The sequence below is a fragment of the Ovis canadensis genome, chromosome 15 (assembly GCF_042477335.2).
Source record: "Ovis canadensis isolate MfBH-ARS-UI-01 breed Bighorn chromosome 15, ARS-UI_OviCan_v2, whole genome shotgun sequence".
NCBI classification, from domain to species: Eukaryota; Metazoa; Chordata; class Mammalia; order Artiodactyla; family Bovidae; genus Ovis; species Ovis canadensis.
Window position 1 is genome coordinate 35,642,097 of NC_091259.1, and position 21,391 is coordinate 35,663,487.

Consider the following 21,391-nt stretch of genomic DNA (forward strand, 5'->3'; position numbering starts at 1 on the left):
CCCCAAGAGGAAGTGAAACTGACCAATCAATTTTCCACAGCCACCCACCCACCCCACAACCCTGGTAAGAAGGGCCCTTTAGAGTCTGACAGAAAAGAGGGAAAAAGGAACTTAGGGTAGTGAGAGGGAGAGAAGGCAGAGATAAGTCACTGCCTTCTGAAAATAAGAGATTGCCATACAAGCGAAAACAAGGACCAAAGACTGGGCTGAGGAGGTGAGGGGAATTGATGTGGCTTTGGTAGGAAGCAGCAGCAGCTGTAAGGGTTCTTCATCGAGCTGAGGGAAACACAAATTGCAGTTTTAAATATAATGAATGACTTCACCGAAAGTGTTCATTCAAGTGAGAGATGGAGCAAAGAAAGAAATCTGAAGTATAAATGGGTTCTGGGAGTCCTATCCAAACCAAGCAGTTCCTCCTGGTGTCTTCGATGTCAAGCCTCCCAATGAAGAAGGCCACAGGAAAGAACTAACCGTATTTCCTCCAAAAACGAATTTTGTAGGTAAAATTTTAAACGTGTAGGATATGGCTTCCTAATTGACCTTGCCAATTTCACCACCACTGCTCCACAAATCCCTTGGGAACCAAAGGGCCCAATGAGTGTCCAGATTCTTCACACACCTCCCCAGTCTCCAGGCCCCCTCCTCACCAATGACAGCCCACCCTGGGTTCTGTAAACTGTATGGTTCTGGACCCTCCAACAACTAAATATAACCAGCAATCCAGCTCTCCCAAATTGTTTAACCCCTGATTACCTAGGGCCAACACAAAGCAGGGGTACCCCTGGGTCTCTGTTCCCTGACGCCTTTCCTGTGGAAAAGCAAAGTAATTTTTTTCCTCCTTAATTTCCCCATTTTTTTCATCGCCTCCTCCAATAATCTTGTCTGTCCTCAGTCTCTCATTCCCACCATTTAGAAGTCTTGGGAGACCAAATGCTGACTGGTGCTGCTGTCATAAGGTACCAGGTCCCTCATACCTCCCAGTACCTTGTACTCCCTCTCAAGACCCCAGCCATCCTTCTTCCCCTCAAAAGCCCACCTGTGTCAGTTTCACCCTTGTTTCCCCCATCCTCCTGGTCCACGTTTCCTATCCCCCTGCCCTCATTCCCGCAGGATTTCCTAATTTCTGGTTTCGAAGGCTTTTTAGCTTACTGTCTCCTGGCTCCGGGAGAGTTCCAAATGTCTTCTTTCTCATCACCCCTGCTACGACCCTCCGCACAGCCCGGGGAGCCCCCCGCCCATCCCCGGCTCCCTAGTTCCCCAGGTCCCGGCGCTCGGTGGCTGCTCTGCGCCTCCTCCGCTGTGCAGTTACCCTCTCCCGGGCCCCCCGGTGCCCCCCGCCTCCTGCTCTCCCTCTCCTCACTCTTGCCCGATAACCCCCTACCCGCTTCCCCGGTCCCCAACGCACTCCCGAGCCCCGCTCGCGGCGCCGACCCCTCCACCTCGGTGTCGCGGGGCTCCCTTTCCCCCGCCACACTCGGACGGTCCCGGGCCGCGCAGCCCCGCCGCCGCCCGGTCCCGCCGCGCCACTACCTTGGCCTTAGTGACGAGGTGCGTGGCCCGCTTGACCACCGCGAAGTTGCCCTTGCCGATGGTGCGGTCGATCTCGTAGTAGCCGATGCGGGCAGGCACCGGCCCGCGGGAGGCCGGGGCTGGGGGACGCGGCGGGCCAGCCGCCGGGGGGACAGCAGCGGGGGCGGCCGGGGGTCCCGGGGCGGGCGGAGGCAGCAGGCGGCCGGCCGGCCCCGCTCCCCCCGCTCCGGCCCCGGCAGCCCCGCCAGCTCCGCTCGCCGCCGCCGCCGCCATCTTGTTGTGCAGTGAAACCTCCGGGGCCGCGGGGAGCCGGCCGCGGGGGGAGAGGGGGCGGGGGGGGGGGCGGGAAAAGAGGTGGGGGGGCGGCGGACGTCACTCCAGGAGGCGGAGCGCCCGCGCCGCCGGGGCCGGGAGCCATGGCAACCTGTCGTCACGTGCCGACGCGCGTCACTGCCCGGAGCCATGGCAACCATGACCTCACCGGCTAGCTCGACCTTCCCGCGTGGGCCGGGTTCCTCCCGCGCCGGCTCCCGGGTGCCCCCCTCCGGGGAGGAGACAGTGGGTACCGCAAGTGTGCCAGCCAGTTCCAAGCCATTGCAGCGTTGCCCAAGTCGGGGGGTGCTTGTGCCTGACCCAAAACCTGCCTTCGATCCTCCCAGGAACTGCTAATGTCACCCCCTACTGTGACCTCTGTCCCAGTTCGACAGTCACCCAGCCTCCTTTAAAGCAAAGTATTTCCTCCTCATCAAAAATATTAGCACTGTCCCACTTTAGCCCTTGAGGCCCCAAAGGCAGGAACAGCTACACTACTGAAGCAACTGTAACCAAGTCGGTAGAGAGGCAAGGGAATTCTTCAGTAAAATTCCTTCCTCTTACAACCTGGTACAACCAATCTAATTGTCACCGAATGTAGAAAATAGGGAAAGTAAGATTTGCGTGTTCAAGGGCGGAGAAACCAGCCCAAACACGCATTTCAGTCATTGGGTGGGTGAGGGCCAGAGCAGGGACGTCATTTTCCTTCCTCCCACCCCTTCTCTGAACAATTCTATAGCTAGATCATTGTCAAAAAGTGCCTGCATCCTATTTCTGTCACTTGTAAAACCCTGGTGAAGCAATGTGCGCATTGTCCAGTGAGTCACCTCATGGTTAAGGACGATCGGTCTGTTGGGCAAAATAAATAAGTAAATAATAAAATAAAAATTCCACCCCTACCAGCGACTCTCCAAGGACATTAAAGGTGATCAAATCAAATTCCAACAATAAATCTCATATCCCTTTTCTCTTCTCTGTTATCTGCTTTTCTGCATCCTCCGGAGCCCTCACCAGCTCCCCCCTCCTTTCTCTCCTCCCTCTATTAAGTAGATTGGCTTTAACAGCTTCAGGTAAGGCTGGGTAGGCTACTTGGCTATCAATAACAAGATGTTCTGGGCAGGCAAGGGCTTCCTCAGTGGCTCAGGGGTAAAGAATCTGCCTGCAAAGCAGGAGACTTGGGAGATGTGGTTCGATCCTTGGATAGGGAAGATCCCCTGGAGAAGGAAATGGCAACCTATTTCAGTATTCTTGCCTGGGAAATCCTGTGGACAGAGGAGCTTGGTGGGCTATATCCAAAGGATCACAAAAAGTCGGACACAGCCGAGCTTGCACACATACTGGCGTGGCAAGTGGGGAGGAGAAAAGGCCATGAACAGGCCAATGTTGAAATGTATCCCACTTTCCAATCCTGATTCCTCTGTATCTATGTCTCTCTCAATGGCAGAACTGTGTTGTCAGGTCACTACATGTACAATACTGAAAACTGACACCCAGTGCACTGTGAATGTGTGAGAAGCAGAGCACCTATTTACTCTCTCTGACCGAAAGATATTTATTAGCTCTCTGATTCCTCAAGTGACTGTGAGTAATCGCTGGGACTAGGACAGGACAGGGAGGTCATTCCACAATTGCCTTGAATCAATCCCCTGGTGGCTGTTCCAAATTGCCAACACAATTAACACTAATTGGCTTCTTTACTAGCAAATGAGGATAAGGATGAAGTGGTCCTCAGCTTCTGGCACTGGTTAAGACCTTTCATTGGTTGAGCTCATTCAATCCCAGATAAATGATGGTGTGCAGCCAGCCTCTTTTACCATTTCGACCTACTCACCTGCCTCTAACAGGAACTGTACATTAACTTTGGTGCTGGGCCCAAGGGTCCTAGTTCTACTATCTTCCCTAAGGAAAGGAAGAGGAGGGTCTCAACAGGAAACTTATGAGAAATAAAGCAAGGGGGAAAAAATCTTTTGCTCTGAGGGTTACAGGAGCAGCACTGAAACCATCAGCCTAACAGCTTTTCCTTTACTTGTAGAGATCGTTTGAACATCAAGCACAGCAGCTTTTGCTACTCCCTGAAGGGTGTCGAAAACAAAGACGCCTCTGGGGAGAAACTAGAAAATGGAGCATTGGTCTAACTCCCCAGGGAAAGAGGCAGATAACTCTTGTCTCTAATAATGGCCAGACTGTGTACACTGTGTGTTAAGTGATTTTCCCTCTTTGCCTGTATGGATAAAGGCCAGTAACTGTGCCCCATTGAGACTTGGACAAAGACTTGCTCGAGATTTCCCCCAAGAGTCTTTGGTGAGAAGAATATAGAAAATTAGGGAGGGGATTGATCAACGAAGATCATCAGGGAAAAAGGAAAACTGTTTAAATGTATGCATTTAATAATTCTTTATTGAATACCAAGACTGAGTTAAGTCTGGGGAGAAAAACAGTCAGTGTGTAGTTCAGTTGCTCAGTAGTATCCAACTCTTTACGACCCCACGAACTATATAGCCCGCCAGGCTCCTCTGTCCGTGGAATTTTCCGCGCAAGAATACTGGAATGAGTTGCCATTCCCTCCTCCAGGGGTTCTTCCCAACCCAGAAATCAAACCCACATCTTTTATGTCTCTTGCATTGGCAGGAAGAATCTTTATCACTAGCGCCATCCGGAAAGTCCACTCACAGTCAATAACAACCATTTGCCGGGCACTATGCTAAGCAGTTTTACTTAAATGAACTTAATCCTCAACAACCCCTTGAGACAGGATATGTTATTATCCCCATTTTGCAGATAAGGAAAATGAGGCACAGAAGGATTAAGGGAGTTGACCACCGTCATAGAGCTAGAAAGTGAGTCCCAGAATTAGGATTCAACCCCAGGCAATTTACCTCTGAAACAGAGATCCTCCCCCACTAATTATAACTAGTAGCTCTAGGAAAGCAGCTAGTAGGAAAATGCAGTAGCTTGCAGGGAAAGCAGCTTCCTCCCCAAACTCAGTTTAGACCCATGGGAGAAGAAGACTTGAGAGTTCTGGAGAAAAGGACAGAGCAGGCACCAGATCATATCAATAAAGAATGACAGGGATTTCCCTGGTGGTCCAGTGGCTAAGACTCCATGCTCCCAATGCATAGGGCCTGGGTTCGATCCCATGTGCCATAGCTAAGACCTGGCACTGCCAAATAAATAAATAAAAATATTTTTAAAAAATAGATTTTTTTAAAAATAGCAGATTGCAAAACTGATTGACGTCTGCTTCACTTGCAAGTAGATCTGTGAAGAGATTCACTGCTTATTGTACCAGTGTTTTGCTGCCCTAGAAAATGGGTGGGAAAGTGTGTTCCTGCCCTGCTGCAGATTCAGAGAGGTGGCTTGGGGGCTGAAATTCTTGGAGCCCTGCAGTCCAGGGTGAAGGCAGAAACTCCACCACCTGGCTCCCAATTCACCTCCATAACCAATGCACTCTTTTCTGCAAAAGTGAAAAATAGACTCAAAGATGAAAGTGAGACATTTCCTTCATAATATCATTGTGTTTTGTTTCTAAAACTTGAAAAGGGCAAGCCAAGGCATTCTTGATGGATAGGATAGGCCCTTAGGAACTTCTGGAAGCAATGCGAAACCTCTGAGGACTCAAGGTCTGAGGGGGGAGTGATATAAGCCTTGGGAGGGAATATATTAACTCTTTTGGGTTCTGTCCCTGGATTGGGAAGATCACCTGCAGGAGGGAAAGGCTACCCACCCCAGTATTCTGGCCTGGAGAATTCCATGGACTGTATAGTCCATTGGGTTGCAAACAGTCAAACACAACTGAGTGACTTTCACTTTCACTTTTATGATTTTAAAGTCCCTCTGAGCCTATCTGCAGAGCAATTTACCAGCAACCCAGAAGGAAACTGCAGCCTCACCTCATAGCTCTAGAGTCTCAGAAGTATCAGGACCTTGAAGAAAATCTAAGCCCTCGCTTTTCATTGTCTCAGCTCATTACCGCTCGGAAAGAAGCGAAGTATTATTCAGAAATTCTGTGGGCCAAAAGGCAACATTGTGCAATGTTTGCATGTCACATATTGCCAAACAAGGCAATTGTTAGCCAATTTTTAAAAATATTTATTTACGTATTTGGCCATGCCAGGTCTTAGTTGTAGCACGTGGACTCTTTAGTTGTGGCCTGTGGGATCTAGTTCCCTGACCAAGGATGGAACCCGGTTCCCTGCACTGGGAGCACAGCCTAAGTAAGCCACTGGACCACCAGGGAAGTCCCTCTTCACCAGTTTATAATCTATAATTCTGCCATCACATAGAAAGCCGGGCACTGTGGTGTGCACTTTGTAGAGACGTTCAGTGTGCCCTGGTTCTCCAGGAGCACTGAACGTGTGTCTTCTCTCCATCACGGCAGTGCTCTGAGTTACCACCTCAGCTACGTGACTCTTACCTTGCCTTTCCTGTCCCAGACCAACCCAGTTATGTCCAAACGCTTCCTCTGGATGCCCAGAAACAGGTCTGAGCAAAATAAGTACATATTCTCCTGCTGCAAAATGTCCTGGGGAGGGGGCTTGAGAACAGCTAATAAGCTTTCGATCTAGGATTTTCTGTTCAGCTTGCTCACATTTTTCTTCTTAATGGAACCATTTGAGCTAAATGAAACAAAAAAATTACCCTTACTACTTTGCATATGTTCTAGGATACAATTTAAGCATTTTTAGGTTATTATTAAATAAAGATGACTTTTTTAAAAGATTTTCTGCATTCTCAGATGTGACTATATTATCATTTGGGATCAATATTTTCCTTGGGTAAATACACCTGTTGTTTTATAAGGAAAATCACTGGAAAAACATATTTAGTAGAGAAAAAGAGTTCACTCAGAACAACTTTTTTTTACAAAAGGATATGCTCCTTAATGCAAGTTACACTTAGTTACCCTATAATCAACTCCCAAATATTTACACTAATTTAGAAAGAAGTGTTTAATGATTTGTTTCTCTCAAGTGAAAAGTGTGATATTCAACAAACATTAAGATTTTGGCGTTATGTGGATCCTGTTTTCCTCCTTGAATATAGAAGTGTATCTCAAATCTAGGAATTCACCATATTTCATAGAAAATAAACGTGTGCTTCCAAGGTCTATCTCAGACAGAAGTTCTTTATTTCCCTAGTTCTAAACTGACAGAATTGCATCTTTCCTCTTTTTCCTTATTCTTTAAAAAAAAAAAAAAAAAAATTTATTTATTTGGCTGTGCCAGGTCTTGGTTACAGAACATGATCTTAAGTTGCAGCATGCAGGCTCTTTCTTAGTTGCAGTATGTGGGATCTAGTTCCCTTACCAGGGATGGAGCGCAGGCTCCCTGCATGGGGAGCATGGAGTCTTAACCACTGGGCCTCCAGGAAGTCCCTTTCCCTTCATCTTCACATCTCCCCTAAGAGACCATCCTCTCTGCTGCACCTGCCTTGGGAATTGCCTCTGAGTTTTTAGTGCTTACCTTCAGACAGACTTGCATTGTTTTGGAAAACAGTGCAAGAGACATAGCTTTTATTGCAGTTTCCCTACATTATAATTGGGGTTTGCTTAAGTTTTCTACCAGCCTTTCCAGATACTGGCTAAGAAAAACTTGTACTATTGGGATTGATTTCTATAGGTAGCTGACCCACCTTTGTTTGCTTCATCTCCACCACAATTTTCTTCAATTAAACTAGAAATCTTCATCCATCTTCATCTTTAAACCCGAAAGAAACCCTTTCCCTTGTCTGCAGAGACACCTGCTGGTCAAAGTTCTAAACTACATGATGCCTAGCAGGACTCCCTCATGCCACTACAGCCTTCTAGTCCTTTCTGTTTCAACTGCAGGCAGTTGAAAACCACAAACCCACAGCAGGAGCCAGGAAGTTGGAATCCAAATGGAAGCTGGCTCCAGGAAGCTGGGTGTCTTTGCAGCCAAATAGAAAGTACAGTGGGCTAAAGTTACAGTGGTACTTTGGGCTGGGATAACAGCCCACAACTGCGGTTTTATGCCACCCAACGATGTCTCCAATTATCCTCAGAGTCCTCATGGCATTTTAAAAGATTACTTATTAAGGGTGAAATTATTTCTGTTGGTTCTTATTTTCAAAATAATTTTATACTCCTTTGACTTTTTTAAAGGGCAGCCTGGAACAATGAGTGAAAAGAGCAAGGGTTAGACCATGCTTAGACAGTTAGACCTAAGTTTTCCGAAGGGCTTTTCCATTTACAGACTCATCTCTGAGCCTCAGTTTCCTTTCTTGGAAAATCACTCCTAATTTATGGGGTTTTTAGGAGAATCAACTATCATAAATACATAGAGGGAAACTTCCCTGGTGGTCCAGTGGCTAAGACTCTAAGCTCCCAACGCAGGGAGGCCAGAGTTTGATTCCTGGTCAGGGAACTAGATCCCACATGCCACAGCTAAATGATATCACATGCTGCAACTAAAGACCCGGCGCAGCCAAATAAACAAATAATTTTTAAAAATAAATACATACATACATAGAGGGACCTGGATTAAAGTCTGTACATAATATGCATTCAAGTATTAATTTTCTCCCTTGCAGCACTAAAAGCATATAAATAATAACATGCTGCTTTCCAAATCACTTTCACAAGATTAGGAGGATTGAGAATAGAATTAGGGTTTCAAAAAATGGATTAACTTCAGAGTTAAAAAGAGAAAATTATAGTTTTAAATGTTTTAGTTGGTTGACTAAGCACATACAGTTCAGTCTCTGGAAGTTGCACTATCTGTGTTTATCTGTGGAAACCTACGTGTCCAATGACAACCGTCTCACCACTTCATAAAGTAGTTATTATCCCACTTTACAGATGGTCAGTTTACTTGACCAGTCTGATGACTGGTTCACACAGCTAGGACGTGGTGAATCTGGAAGCAAATCCAGGCCTTTTGATCTCCAAATCAAGTTTCCCAAACTTTAGAGTATCCCAGTGTCTATGGTCTGTTTGTTTGTTTGTTTTTTTTAAAATACTAATGGTTTTTCCTTCTAAAATTTAAAGTATATATGTAAGTAAAATACTAAAATATTTATACCATTGCTACACAACAGTCTACTTGAGAAATTGTGTGTATTCCCAAGCTTTCTGCAGAATGCAAGCACTCTTTGAGAACACTGTAGGAGCTCACTGAGAAAGAAAACTTATTCCAAGTGGCATTTTTTTCTTCTAAAATTCATTTAAAATCTTATAGGGGGGACTTCCCTGGTGGTTCAATGGTTAAGAAACTGCCTGTCAACATAGGAGACACAGGTTGGATCCCTAGTCTGGGAAGATCCCACACGCCTCAGCACAACTAAACCTGTGTGCCGCAACTACTGAACCTGTGCTCTGGAGCCCAGGAATTGCAACTACTGAACCCACGTGCAGCAACTGCTGAATCCCACGTGCCCTAGAGCCCGGCTCCACCACGAAAGAAGCCACTGCAAAGAGAAGCCAGCACACCGTAATGAAGAGTAGCCCCTGCTCACTGCACCTAGAGAAAGCCCTTGAGACAACAAAGACCCAGCACAGCCATAAAAAAACAAAAACAAAAAACCTTGCAATAGTGATAATTGGTGTTCTATGAATAATTGCTAAAATTATTATTAATCTATTGTAGCATTTTTTAACAATCTAACTTACTTTACATGAATGGGTGTCTAATTAGATAACAATCCCCAGATAGGCAGGAACATATTTGTTTAGTTCACCACTATCCAGGTCTTAACACTGTGCCTGGGATATCATAAATGCTCAGTAGTTATTTCTTAAATAAATTAATGCCTCCCCACTAATTGTGGTTTCCTTGAGGCCAAGGACTTCTGTATGTGCAGAGCATTTCTTCAGCACTTTATTTCAACATGTCCAAAATCTAATACAGTACTGGTACCTTGTAGCACTCAGCATATGCTGGCAAAAGTAAAGCAAGAGAAAGACAGGAAAGTTTTATCCAAAAGTGTGTATTCTCTATTCTGAGCATTCAGGCAAACATAACTGGTTCTCTAGGGCTGCCATCCAAAATCTAAGTTTGTTCTGAGCAGTTTATCTTGCAGAAATGTGACGATCCCAAGGCGCTTCTTAAGAAGCCAAAAGAAAAGTGAAGGGTTTGCTGAGCCATCAAGCACCCTCCAGAAACTTGAGCACATAGGACTCTGTGCCTGCCAGGAAACAGAAAGCTGGGAGAAGGGCATGGGAAGGGGTAGCTGGCAAAGATCTCGTTTGGACCTCGATACAAGAGAAAGGAAAGATGAAAGAGTCCAAACTATCATTAAATCATGACCCCAAGACTGCATAAGAGTTAAAAATAGTTTCTTCAAAGAGGTAGTTTAATCTTGTCGCCAGGACAAGTGGGATGCTATTGATTCTATTTTTTCACTACTGTTATAACAAATAATAAGATGCAAATAACAAGACGTCTAACAAGTCGCCTTGTAACCACGTTTCCAGGGAAAATAAAGCCTTTTTAAAATGCTCCTGTCCCCTCTTTCTACTTCTTTTAACCTTGTGTACCAGAGGTTTCAGAAAGGGTAATTAAGCAAGAAAAAAAGAAATAAAAGGCATCCAAATTGGAAAGGAAGAAGTAAAACTACCTCAGTTTGCAGATAACATGATCTTGTGTATAGAAAATCCTAGGGAATCCACTAGAAAACCGTCTGATCTAATGAGTTGAGCAAGGCTGCAAGCTCCAAGAAAAATGTACAGAAATCAATTAGATTTTCATACGCCAGCAATGAAAATTCTGAAAATGAAATTAAGATAACAGGCCCATTTATAATAGCATCCAGAGGAATGAAATACTTAGACAGACATTTAACGAAAGAAATGCAAGACAAAAAGTCACATATTGTATGATTCCATATACGTATTTCATGTAAGTGTGCAGAACAGGCAAATCAATAGGGACAGAAAGAAGAGCAGTGGTTGACTAGGGCTGGCCACATCAGGCCAGGGAGAGGAATGGAGTATGGTTACCACTAGATGCGGCATTCCCCTTTAGGGTGATGAAAATAGTCGAAACGTAGGTTGTGACGATGGGTGCACAAGCCTGAGAATATTCTAAAAACCCACACATTGTACACTTTCAATAGGCTAATTTTATGGTATGTCAATTATACCTCAATAAAGGTGTTAATTTTTTTTTTTATTAAAGGAAAACTCAACTGGAAGAAATTCTCTACCAATAGTGACCCGCTAAAAGGAGTTCAATAAAGACGGGTGGGGGGTGGACTCAAGCTCTTCATGCAATCACCAAGGTCTCTCTGTAAGAAGAGCTGCTTCCAGGGAAGCCAGTGGGAAGGGTTAGTCTGAACTACTCTCTGAGCTGTAGAATCCAGATTCAGAGTCAGTTTTATTTCTATAAAGAACACACACTGCTGGGGAAAGGATTGTATGAGAAATAACTCAGGGAGGGAGACTTTCACAGGAGAAAGAAATAAAATGTCTATTTCCATTCATCTCTGCTATGAACAAGAGCTCTCAAAGAAGACTTCCTTAGTGGTCCAGTGGCTAAGAATCAGCCTGGCAATGCAGGGAACACAGGTTTGATCCCTGGTCCAGGAGGACTCCGCATGCCACGGAACCACCAAGCCTGTGCACCTGGAACTACTGAGCCTGGACTCTCGAGCACGTGCTCTGCAACAAGCCACCACAATGAGAAGCCTGAGCACCACAACCGGAGAGGAGCCCCCACTCACCACTCTAGAGAAAGCCCCCACGCAGCAGCGAACACCCGGCACAGCCATAAAGAAATAAATAAATAAAGCCCCCCAAAATAACCCACCATAAAAAACAAAGAGTCCTCAAAGATTAAAAAAAGAAAAACCCACTTCATAGGCAATGATTGAAACGGGCCACGCAGCTGAGCCTGCTGATTCTTGAGAAAACTGGCAAACTTGCCCTAAAGTCCCGGAAGACTCCCTCATGGTTATAAAAAGCACGGCTGATTCGGTGGCAGTAACAATGTCTGCTTGCTTCTGTCTATCCCTTGTTGATAGACCCCAAGGGTTGTTTCATTTGGAGGTAGTCTCGTGGGCTGAATTATGCTCAGCTACCATGTGTTTACATAATACCCTATATGTTGGAGGAGGTCATCAAAAAGATATGACTGCTGGTTGACCCTCCAAGTGCGCACCTGGAGGCTTCTTGCTCCCTCCCCTGTCCTTGGAATGCCCATCCTGCCTACTGTTCCTACTGTAGGAGCTGCTCCAAGATCGCAGCCTTAAGAGAGAGCGGTGTTGTTGAGGCTGGACTGAACATGTAACTGAACCCAGTTAAGGCCTCTATGCAAACTTTTAAGGTTCTGGTGTGGGGGTGTGGAAATCTAGTCATCTTTTTTTTTTTTTTTTTTCAGAAATTACTTGGTTCTTTGTTATTTTTCTTTATTTAGTTTTATTATGCGGCAGTGCTGGGTTTTTGTTGTGGCACACTGGCTTCTCTCTAGTTGCCGTAGGACATGTGGGATCTTAGTTCCCAGGCCAGGGGTCAGACTGGTGTCCCCTGCATTGGAAGGCAGATTCTTAACCACTGGACCACCAGGGCAGTCCCAGATCAATTTATCTTGCCTCCACTCAAGACAAGCATCATAAGTTTCCTTGCTTATTAAACCTGCCACCTACCAACTTGGAGGGGTTTGCTTCTTTCTTCCGTCTCCCTTGCCCTCTGTGTAAGGAGGACGATTATTAAACCAACCTTGTCAACTTGGGGGAAGTTGAATATGCATACAGCTAAAGCTGGGGTTTCATAGAGGCAAAGATGCAGCCACAGGACCAGCTGTTCCAAATATTTGACAGACCTAAGGAGATCATGAATTACAACTCCTCCAGGATGGGGTTTGAGGTATGAATTGGGCAAAGAACTAGAATAATATTCACTTACCTCGCCAAAATAATGGAAAGAGGTTAGCAGATTTTCCATAGAAGACAGTACAGCAAGGCTGTGCAAAGTTTATCAAAAGTAGTGGGATGAAGTTAAAAATACAGAGCAGACCACTTAACTTCAGGTTATAGAAACCAACAAGCCATAAACACCTCCAACATTGTGTACATAACTAGCTTCAGTGAAATGAGCTCCTTGCCTTTGAGAAGCTGGTCTAAACTTTTTTCCTGTAATTTGCAAAGACAGTATTATGCCGGGGTCCAGCCCCGGTGGATCCAGGGTGATTCGAAGGTACGGGGACGGAGTCGGCGTCTTTGGAAAAATACATATTTAATCACAGATATAGAGAGATTAGAAATGGATAGTGTAGTAGGAAGATTAGTGGAGAAAAGGAGGCTGAATAACTTGGTTCACATGGGATAGCATCCATGCTCCAGATGGGAATTCAGCCAAAAAAATGGGAGCAAGAAAGAAGCGACATGGGGGAATCAGTCTTTCTGGAAACTGATCCGATTTTTTTATTTTGGGGTTTGCTTATATACCTTTTGTTACACATAGGGATGAATACAGAGTCACATGGGGGTCAGCAGTCCTGACCTTTGTCAAAATCAGGTGCTTCACATAAATGTATAAAAAAAAAGGTCTTAGGGATATTACATCATCTTCTGGCCTTGAGTGAGACCTGCTGACATTTTATGATCCTTTCTTTCTGATAACAAAAAAACTTATTTTTTCCAAGGGTGTTTTTTCTTAAACCAGGCACCATCCTCCAAATAAAGCTGCATTCCTATAGGGTGAGGGTGTAGTGAGTTACAATCAAGAAAGGAATTTATTTAACCCAAGGTTAACATGATTAGTCTTAAAGGTTAATACTTATTTCTCCTATATGCTTAAAGGTTAATACTTATTTCTTCCTATATGCTAGTTATATTCATTATAAGGGTAGGGAACATGGAGATTTAGCAGCAAACATCAACCCAACAAATGAAAATCCTTTCACCAATGCTCCCCTTAAGATCTATTTAGTCTTAAGATATGATAAAGTTACATTCTTACATAGCAAGGACACAGTGATTTATAACAAAGTACAGTGATCTATTACAAAAGAGAAAATCCATTAACTCAAAAAGTCTAGTATTGCTAACATCAAAAACTACTATATTTCCTTTGCTATACTCCAAATACATTGATTAATATATTCCCAAGTGCCTAAGGATATGGAGGCCTGGCGGCAATCATTGACTCAACAAGAAGAAAAAGTCCTATGCTAATTAAGACTCTCAAAATACTCCAAAACTCTCTGTGCTGTTTACGGTTAAGAGGTAGTAAACAATCATGTGCCTAGTGGCAGCAGTATGGATAATCCTGTCACACAAGCTAGTCTGTCAGCAGAGAGGTTTGACCTGAGACATCCTTGTCCCACCCAGAGCAGGGAATTAGCAGCAATTATTGACACAACAAATGAAAAACCCTTCACCAATATAATTCCTAACCAACACACTATACTAATAATTTCCAACTCCCCAAAAGAATTTGCCTTTAGTAAGTCTAAAACATCTCATGCCTCTCAGATTTGGAGGCTGTAAACAATCACATGTGGCCGGACGAACCTATACAGGTGGGCTAGATAACCTTCAGAGGAGTCCGTAAGCTGAAACACTCTTGTCACACCCAAGAACCTTTATTGCCTTGGAGCTGCACGTTAACTCCTTCTCAGAGAGAAACGGTTATGGGGGAGAGCCCCCCGTAAAGTCAGAGGTGTAGGTGAGAGCATAAAACAGACTCTGATTTGGGGGTTAGATGCTCGGGAACAGGGGGTTTCCTGAGGCTTGATCACGCCTTTACGTATGCCAAGCCTCCTTCCTCATTACCTTTGCCATGGGCGGAATTCCTCACGCTGGCCCCCGGCAGTATTATGCTGTAGTTGGTTCTGCAGCAAAAAAATCCCTTTCCCAGGGAAATAACCAGGGCATACTTTAGCATCTGATAATAAGAAATTTATGATAAGCACTTAGGAAGAGGGATAGATGGAATTTTATGGCTGATAAAAATGAATGCTAGGTAGTCGTGAGACTGAAAGCAACAGAGAAGGAAACTAGGATGCCAATTCAAATTGATGAAATGAGAACATTTTATACCAGAAAGGATCCTGGATCTTGTTTTTTAATCCCCTTACATTGCAGATGAGAAAACTGAGCCTTAAAGGGATGAAGCTATGAAAGGACTTGTCTAAGCTCACACAGTTATTAGCAGGCTTGGAATCTGAAACTACATCTTCCGACTCTCTCCTTATGAAGCCAGTACTTTTGCCTTACGATGTTTCCTCCCACGAGCAGGTCAAGAAAAGCCTAGAAACCAAAGGACCCAAGCAGCAACAAGGAAAACCCTCTCCTTACAATGATCATGGCAGGCCAGGGAGCTGAGAATCCAAGGCAAAGCAAGAGTGGGCTATGAGGTTTGCATTGGTTAGCTCAGGTTGCCAGAACAAAATAGATTGGGTGACTGAGACGACATCAATTTATTTCTCATAATTCTGGAAGCTGAGAAATCCAAGGTTAAGATTCTAGCAGATTCCGTTCCAGGAGGAAGGGCTTCTTCCTGGCTTGGAAACAGTGGCCATCTTGCTGTGTCCTCATTTCTCAGAAAAAGAGAAAGTGCGCTCTGGTCCCTCTTCCTGTTCTTACAAGGACGCTACTCCCATCATGGGGGCCCCACTCTCAGGAACGCATCTAAACCTAATTACCTCTCAAAGGCATCACACTGGGGGTTGGGGCTTCAGTATATAGATATAGAGGTGGGGGACACAAACATTCAGCCCTTAACAAGGTCTCAGAGGTCCAAGTGAGAAATGACCCCAAACGCAAGACAGCAAGTTGAGAAAGGAAAGGAAAAGGATGAAGCAAAAACGGGTTGTCTTCGGTCCTCTTTTGTGCTTTCTGCTGAGATGGAGAGGATAGAGAGAGGTCACATAAAGGAAGGTTGAACCTAGATTGGGAGTATGAGCACTGAGTGTGTGTTAGCTGCTCAGTTGTGTCTGACTCTTTGCGACCCCATGGACTGGAGCCTTCCAGGCTCCTCTGTCCATGGAATTCTCCAGGACACTGGAGTGGGTAGCCATGCCCCACTCCAGGGGATCTTCCCAACCCAGGGATCAAACCCAGGTCTCCCGCATGTCAGGCAGGTTCGTTACAGTCTGAACCACCAGGCAAGCCCCGTGAGTGCTGTGATGTTCCCGGTGCGCCAGCAGTGCAGCAATGGAAAGAGACCAGCGCTGGAGTCAGTTAGCAGATGGTCAAGGCTCAGCTTCACGCTGAGTGTCTTGGCAAGCTTGGACAGCATGGAGCATCTCGACTGCAAAATGAGGCTACTAATACCCTGACCACAGGGTGGCTGTAAAAACTAAATGAGATAATGTTTGTAAAACTGCTTTGTACATTATGAAGAGTTGTGTGGGTTTGTTTTGCTTAAGGTTCAGATAGTTGCGAGACTGTGCTAATGTTACAGATGGGAAAGAATTGGAAAACATGGCCTCTGGTCTCCAGCGTCTTGTGATCCTATAAGTATAGATAAGGCGTGTGTGTGTGCACACACGCTCAGTCACATCTGAGTCTTTGCAACCCTATGGACTGTAGCCCGCCAGGCTCCTCTGTCCATGGGACTCTCCAGGCAAGAATACTGGAGTGGGCTGCCGTGCCCTCCTCCAGGGGATCCTTCCAACCCAGGGGCTGAACCTGTGTCTCCTGTGTCTTCCACATTGCCAGGTAGATTCTTTACCACTGAGTCACCTGGGAAGCCTATAAATAAGGCTCACAACCTTGAAAGGCTGCACAGGGTTGATCAGGGTTCTCATCTCTTCTGCTGCAGGGGTCTCAGATACGGCTGGATGTGTCTGGTTAGCATGTAGGGTGGCTTTGAGGAAGTCTTTTTGTGAGAAGCTTGTTGTGCCTCATTTGAGAGACCTCCTCCTAGGGGACTATGGAGTCAGGTGTGATAGGCTCACAAGGATTAGTGCCTTGGTCACCCGGGTGGAGTCTGATTGTTGTTACTCAAATGCAACATTGCCCTAAACACTTAAATGAAAACCCTGGCCTCAGAGAAATGACAAGTCTGTAGACATTTAAAGAGCTGTTTCCTTATCTCTATAACACACTGGAGTTCACACAGCCTGTTTGAGGACCCCTCTCTGAGTGCATAACACGAAGAGCGATAGAAATTACTCCCTATTCCGCTACGGAACAAGTGCTGCTTTGATACTCAGTAGGCGCCCAGCGGAGCAACGGGAAAGACCCAGAGAACCTGGAAGAAAGAGCAGAGTCGTGGCAGTGCCAGCCTGCAGAGGTGTCAGTTTCCAGCAAGGGCGGCAGCACAATAACTGAGCGCAACACTGCGTGTATTGTTCCCATCAGAGCAGTGACAGTCCCCAGCAGAAACTGCCATGCCAGGCGGCATGGTAGGAGGCGGAGTCCATAGGCCAGCTCAGAGCAGCTGCAGGTCTTGATCGAGCACTGTGGATGTTTCGGGGATGGAGGACGTTAGACAGCCTATGGAGTGTCCAGGAACATTGGAGTGAAGTGGGATTTGCAGAGGGCTGGGGTCCCTTTATTATCAAGTGAGCCATAAAAGGCCAGCAGGAAGTTCATATAATACAGAGTCATTTCAGATAACGACAAGTTCAGTAGACTGGATTCACTGGCGTCACAGACGAGGTGGCCACTGGACCTTGAAGTTGTTTACCGGGCCTGTTTAAATACTGAAAGATGCCTCTTAGCCCACAAATCAGAGAGTAAACATTCAAGGAGTAATTCTTCAACACCCAAAGTGCCAATTGAGTTTAAAAAGAGCCCTTTTTAACACCTCTGTGCCAGACTAAGGGCTCGGTAGGGAGATTCCCTCCCAGGTAATTCTTGCCGTTTGCCTATACCCAGAGCAGCCGTTGCCTCTGCTTTTTCCAAAGAAAGCCTTCTCTGTGTTCCATCTTGCTCCAGGGGCCTAAAGGAGACAGAGGTCCCTTAGCTCTTCCCCTGGTGAATAGGTTGGTTGAGTCCCTTATGGCTCCCGGGAAATTCAGAAACCAGTGGTAGCCGATGATGTGGCAGAGCTAGATTATCCGTGGCCCTGGCCCGCTGAAGAGTCCCTGCAAAGATGGCTGCCAGGGTTGCTTAGGGAACCTGCAGCAGCAAATCTCAAGCGGTCTGCTGGTTGCCATAGGCAACACTCTATCTTCTCTGAAAACAAGAGACAGGTGTTCCCTTTGCATCCTTAATACATTGGGGATGAAGCTATGGGGGTAGGGAGGAAAAATGATTGTCCTTAATCCTGAATTCACCTTAATGAATTGGAAACTGAATCTCCTTTAGGATTTCCTATGGTGGAAAGGGTTTTTCAGTCTCCTGTTTCGGAAGAGAGACAATAACCAGCAATCTAGCTAAGTGACAAGTACATCAGAGGAAACTTAATGATGATAAAAATTTCAAGGTTTATAAGCTTGTGGTTTGGATGTAACCAAAAAAAAGGGTGTAAATCAGTACAAAGCTTCTTCATCTTTAGTACCTGTAATAACAGGTGTAATAATCGCTTAGCAAATTTGCCTCAGGGATTCTAATTCAATAAGTCTGAGTTGAGGCATAGACAGCAGCAGCCTTATCTACCCTTCTTTCCACCACTGTTAAGAGTTTGCAGGCAACTGAAACTTTGGAGCCTTCAACAAACTTGTTAAACTGGTTGAGGAAAAGCTAAGAAATTCATAGGGCCATAGGAGCCTAAAGACTTGATTTCCTCCTTGATTGCTGATCCTTACCCCTGATAAACGCTTTCCCTGACCCAGACATCATCTCCATCCACCACTGCTGAGGCTGCGGAAAGTTTTGTATACACCTAGAACAAAAGGGCGGAGAAGGCAATGGCACCCCACTCCAGCACTCCTGCCTGGAAAATCCCATGGACGGAGGAGCCTGGTGGGCTGCAGTCCATGGGGTTGCTAAGAGTTGGACATGACTGAACAACTTCACTTTCACTTTTCACCTTCATGCATTGGAGAAGGAAATGGCAGCCCACTCCAGTGTTCTTGCCTGGAGAATCCCAGGGACGGGGGAGTCTGGTGGGCTGCCATCTATGGGGTCGCACAGAGTCGGACACGACTGAAGTGACTTAGCAGCAGCAGCAGTAAAACAAAAGGGATGAAACAGCTGTTGGCAGGGTTTACCAGTGCATTCTTCCTATTGCTATAGAATAACTGCATTCCAGACTACAGATCCTAGAAATCTGACAAGGAGAAAATTAGAGTAGCAGGTAAATTCAGAAAATTCAGGTAGCAGTCCTCCTCTAAGTATATAAGGGTGAACTTCAGGCTTCTGGTGACTGTATATATACCGCCCTCATGGCCTTCAAATCACAAAGCCCTTGATTAAATTATTATAAAATTAATTCTGACCACATCCTCTACTTAGTTCTGATTACTGGTTATCTTAGCTCAGACTGCCATAACAAAACACCATAGAGTGGATGACTTATACAACAGAATTTTTTAAAAATTGAATTGTAGTTGATTTACGACGGTTCAGGTATACAGCAAAGTGATTCATATATATATGTTTTTATTCTTAATATTTTTCCATTATAGCTTATATAAGATATTGAATATAGTTCCCTGTGCTATACAGAAGGTCCTTGTTTTTTATCTCTTTTATATATAGCAATGTGTAAATGTTAATCCCCAATTCCCAATTTACCCCTCTCCCTTCCTTTCCCCTTTGGTAACATTAAATTTGTTTTCTATGTCTGTGAGTCTATTTCTGTTTTGTAAATAAGTTCATTGGTAACATTTTTCTAGATTCTACATATAAGTGATATCAATAGTCACTAAGTCGTGTGCAACTCTTACGGCCCCAAGACTGTAGTCTGTCAGGCTGCTCTGTCCGTGGGATTTCCCAAGCAAGAATACTGGAGTGAGGGAGTGGGTTTCCATTTCCTTCTCCAGGGGATCTTCCTGATCCCAGGATTGAACCCATGTCTCCTACATTGGCAGGGGGATTTTTATTTCTCACAGTTCTTGAGACTGGAAGTCCAAGATCAAGTTACTAGCATGGTAGAGTTCTGGTGGGAACTCTCTTCCTGGTTTGGAGAAGGCAAAGCAGAAAGCCAGCAAGCTCTAGTTTCTTCCTCTTCCTATAAGGACACTAATCCAATCATAAGAGTTCTAGCCACAAGACTTCATCTAAACCTAGTTACTTCCTGAAAGCCTAGTCTCCAAGTATTACATTGGGAGTCAGGGCTTCAGTGTGTGGGAAATACATCAGTTAATTGCTTTATTTATATAAATTCTCAGAGTTCCATTCTGCCCAGGACACTTTCCCCAGTCTTTACCTTTTAAAACTTTTTATTGTGGAAATTTTCAAAAACAGAAATGTAAAGAGATAGTACAATGACCCCCTGTTTGCCTATAATCCAACTCAATTATCACCTCTCTGCCATTGTTTTTCATGGGTCCCAACTCCCAATACAACACAAGGGGTTTCTTTGAAGGCAGAAGCTGTTTGCATGGTATTTCTAGCATCAGGTAAAATGCCTGGCTCATAGGCACTTAAGAAGTTGTTGCTGAATCAATCCACTATGGAAATGACACTGTACTGTGCTAGATGTTGCAGGATGTACCAAGGTAAATTAGATCCCTGTTCCTGCCCTCAAGGAGGTTATAATCTAGAGAGGAGCTAATGGAGTCTACCTCATGGTAGGTCAGAAACACCTGCCAGAAAGAGGGTGCTGATTGCTCTGACACCGAAAGTACCTAGGTGTCTATTCACTGGGGCACAATCAGACTTTAATCAAGGAGTTACTTTCCTACCAAAGGAAAAGTCTCTTGTTCTCCTTATCTCTACCAGAGAGGTGGCGGGAGCACCAAGGGCTCAGATAAGCGGTCAAAACAGAAACCTGCAAGGTCAGATGAAAAAAGAACTCATTCCTGGGAAACAGGCATTTCACAAGAAGTGATAATATGAGCAAACCTCTTCTGAAAGAAGGTGGCCAGAGGCTGGGTCCTTGAAAGGGCAATGGCAGACAAAGAGCTGGAGAACTATCCACTAACAATAAGGGCCCTGATGCCAGAGGTCATATCCTAGCCTAGATCGGATAGAACAGGAATAGCAAGTTAAAATAGAAAGTGAAGTCAGAGAATCTGAAAGAGATGGGGGATGGCCAGAGGAGACGAGAAGTTTTCGGGCCATATAAGCTTAAAGGGGCTTCCCTGATGGCTCAGATGGTAGAGTTTGCCTGCAATGCAGAAGACCTGAGTTCGATCCCTGGGTTGGGACGATCCCCTGGAGAAAGAAATGGCAACCCACTCCAGCATCCTTGCCTGGAGAATTCCAAGGACAGAGAAGCCATGCAGGCTACAGTCCGTGGATGTGAGAGCTGGACCATAAAGAAAGCTGAGCACCGAAAAATTGATGCTTTTGAACTGTGGTGTTGGAGAAGCCTCTTGAGAATCCCTTGGACAGCAAGAAGATAAAATCAGTCAATCTTAAAGAAGATCAGTCCTGAATATTCATTGGAAGGACTGATGCTGAAGCTCCAATACTCTGGCCATCTGATGTGAAGAACTGACTCATTAGAAAAGACCCTGATCCTGAGAAAGACTGAAGGCAGGAGGAGAAGGGGACGACAGAGGATGAGATGGTTGGATGGCATCACCGACTC

The 21,391-nt window shown here is 45.2% G+C and overlaps 1 protein-coding gene across 5 annotated transcripts in view; it reads right to left on the bottom strand.

The window, feature by feature from the left end:
- Positions 1-1,846, bottom strand: part of SIK3 (SIK family kinase 3) — a 263,960-nt gene extending 262,114 nt beyond the window's left edge. For 4 of the 5 annotated variants that reach the window (XM_069555269.1, XM_069555266.1, XM_069555265.1 and 1 more), the window contains exon 1: positions 1,531-1,830. In XM_069555269.1, the coding sequence (XP_069411370.1) occupies positions 1,531-1,803 (273 nt within the window). In that variant the 5' untranslated portion in view covers positions 1,804-1,830. Of the gene's footprint in view, positions 1-1,530 lie in introns of all 5 variants that reach the window. The other variant, XM_069555268.1, reaches the window with a different exon arrangement.
- Between the last annotated feature and the right edge of the window lie 19,545 nt (positions 1,847-21,391).